Below are 2156 nucleotides of genomic sequence, written 5' to 3'. Positions count from 1 at the left end.
ACACACACACACACACACACACATATAATACTATAATGTGAAATACTATATATTAAAGTATCTTTTCCGTTGCATATTGAATCTACATAATAAGATTTCATGTATTTGTAAATGCAAAGAATAGCAGAGCATTTTTAGGATGGGACCACAATGTTCATCACATTTTTTTTTTTTTACTTGGTGGAAGAAATGCTCTTTTATAAAAGTACAAACACAACACCAGTAATTCTCTATAGCAAGTGAAACATGAGTAGAATTGGTGAATATCAAGATAACGAGCAAACAACATAAAAATCGCATAAAGGATATCTTCTTTCCATTCTGGAAATAAAGGGAGGTTTAGTATCCACAGCCATCTTAACTGAGCAAACAGACCTCCTCTAAATGTCAGATGCGCACTTGAGCGTGACTGTTGTGAATGTTTCACTTTCATTTATAAGGTAAAAACAGTTTAAAGTAGCGAAGCAGGGGTAAGTCTAATATGCAGAAACGTCGTATTTTCTAGCTATCTTTCTGTTCACATGCACAAAATGTGTAATATAACATTGTGGTTGTTGAAGGTTTGGATATAATTCAAGACGTAAGAAAACAGTAAAGTGGAGTGTAACCGAGAGTGTAGCTCTGTAGACTGGGTGGAGAACGACGTTAGCTAATTTATGGAAACGGTTTTATATAAGATCGCCAAATACAGAATTGCTGGTTGTTTGAGTGCAACACGCTGTTGTTATGTCGTCTGTGTTTGGTGTGTTTTGAAGGAAGAAGATCAAAATCTTGAACATGGCCAGTGCAGAGCCCATGGAGGTCGACAAACCTGACGACATGAGACAAGTATGTAAACTAACACCGAATCAGAATAAAGTAATTTGTTACAGGAACTTTGGTGTTAATGCAGTCATTAAATATCCACAGTGCTTATCTCCAGTTGGAGACTTACATTTTTTTTAAAGTGCACTTTTGAGGCCACGGTTTGCTTTTATACTTGAAAAGCGTTTCATTTTGGTGATTTTGTGTGCTTATGCTTAATGTGTTCCGTTTTTTTTTTTTTCGTATTCTTGTAAAGATTATATGAAAGTGAAAGTACTGAGACTACAAGGTCAGCATAATCTTAGCTTATCAACTCTGGAGGTTCAGGAAATACTGAAAGATTGTGTAAAGCTGTTCAGTGTGGCTGTTGTCATGAGTGAAATTTTATGTAAGGTTTCAAAGTGCCACTAGATGGAATACAAAGCTTCAGCTTTGTAAGAGTTGTGAGACTGAAGAAGTCAACAGTGTGTGAAGATGATCAGCGTTACTGTGATCATCAGTGAGAACATTGTAAATATCTAAGGCTTCAAGGTGACATCAATGTGACAAATGTGAAAATATGAAAAGTGGCTAGCGTCACACTATTCATTCATAAGTACAATAGTTAAGGAACACTAAGTTTGAAAACCTTAGTTTGGACCAAAAAGAAAACAAGCTTTAGTCTTGTCTATAATACTAAAGAATGGAATTCTTAAAAGATATTTTTCAACAATTAAAAAAATATATACACATATTTAAATAAATGTAATTTAGGATGAATATCATAGGCTTGCATATTTTTATTGTGTGTGTGTTTTTTTATTACAGGATCAAGATGAAGCACACATTGTTCTCTCAATAAAGTGGATAAAGTCTGATGATGAGCTACAAAAAGGGAAGAGGCTAGAGACTCGTCTAGAAAAAATGCTTCAGACTTGGTTTAACAAATGCAAACATAAGGTGGACTGCTCAGTGGAAAGGATGTTAAAAGATGGGCGTGTTGTGATAAAGACTAAACCAGTTCCAGGTGCAGTAAAGTCCTACATAATCATCTGATTACTTTACTATCTGTATAACTTCTCCAATAAAAACATTTATTTTTAATAAATTCTGTATAATTATATTGATTTTTTTAATCCAATTTGTCTCTGTCTTTTAAGTCCTGACTGAGCTTCAGAAACTGAGTAAACAAACACTAACTGGGAAGGATGGAAATTCAGTCACCATAACATCCATCAGTCTGACACTGCCATCTCCAGAGCTCGATGCACAAGTACCAGAGGATGCTTCAATGAACATTCCCCCATCTGTGCCAGCTCCACAAACTGTATGCACTGTGTAGTAAATCATTTAAAAATATACACACACACATA

At 34.9% G+C, this 2156-nt stretch overlaps 1 protein-coding gene across 1 annotated transcript in view; it reads left to right on the top strand.

Annotated features, from left to right (window-relative positions):
• Positions 1–372: 372 nt before the first annotated feature.
• LOC106456303 (uncharacterized) overlaps positions 373–2156 on the top strand; it is a 12052-nt gene continuing 10268 nt past the window's right edge. The window contains exons 1-4 of the mRNA XM_013912494.1: positions 373–440; positions 756–828; positions 1612–1810; positions 1944–2110. Coding sequence (XP_013767948.1) covers positions 385–440; positions 756–828; positions 1612–1810; positions 1944–2110 — 495 coding nt within the window. The 5' untranslated portion in view covers positions 373–384. The remainder of the gene's footprint in view (positions 441–755; positions 829–1611; positions 1811–1943; positions 2111–2156) is intronic.

This window comes from Pundamilia nyererei, unplaced genomic scaffold (genome assembly GCF_000239375.1).
Source record: "Pundamilia nyererei isolate P.nyererei 1_Seehausen unplaced genomic scaffold, PunNye1.0 scaffold00092, whole genome shotgun sequence".
NCBI classification, from domain to species: Eukaryota; Metazoa; Chordata; class Actinopteri; order Cichliformes; family Cichlidae; genus Pundamilia; species Pundamilia nyererei.
This window is presented reverse-complemented; position numbering and strand designations above follow the sequence as displayed.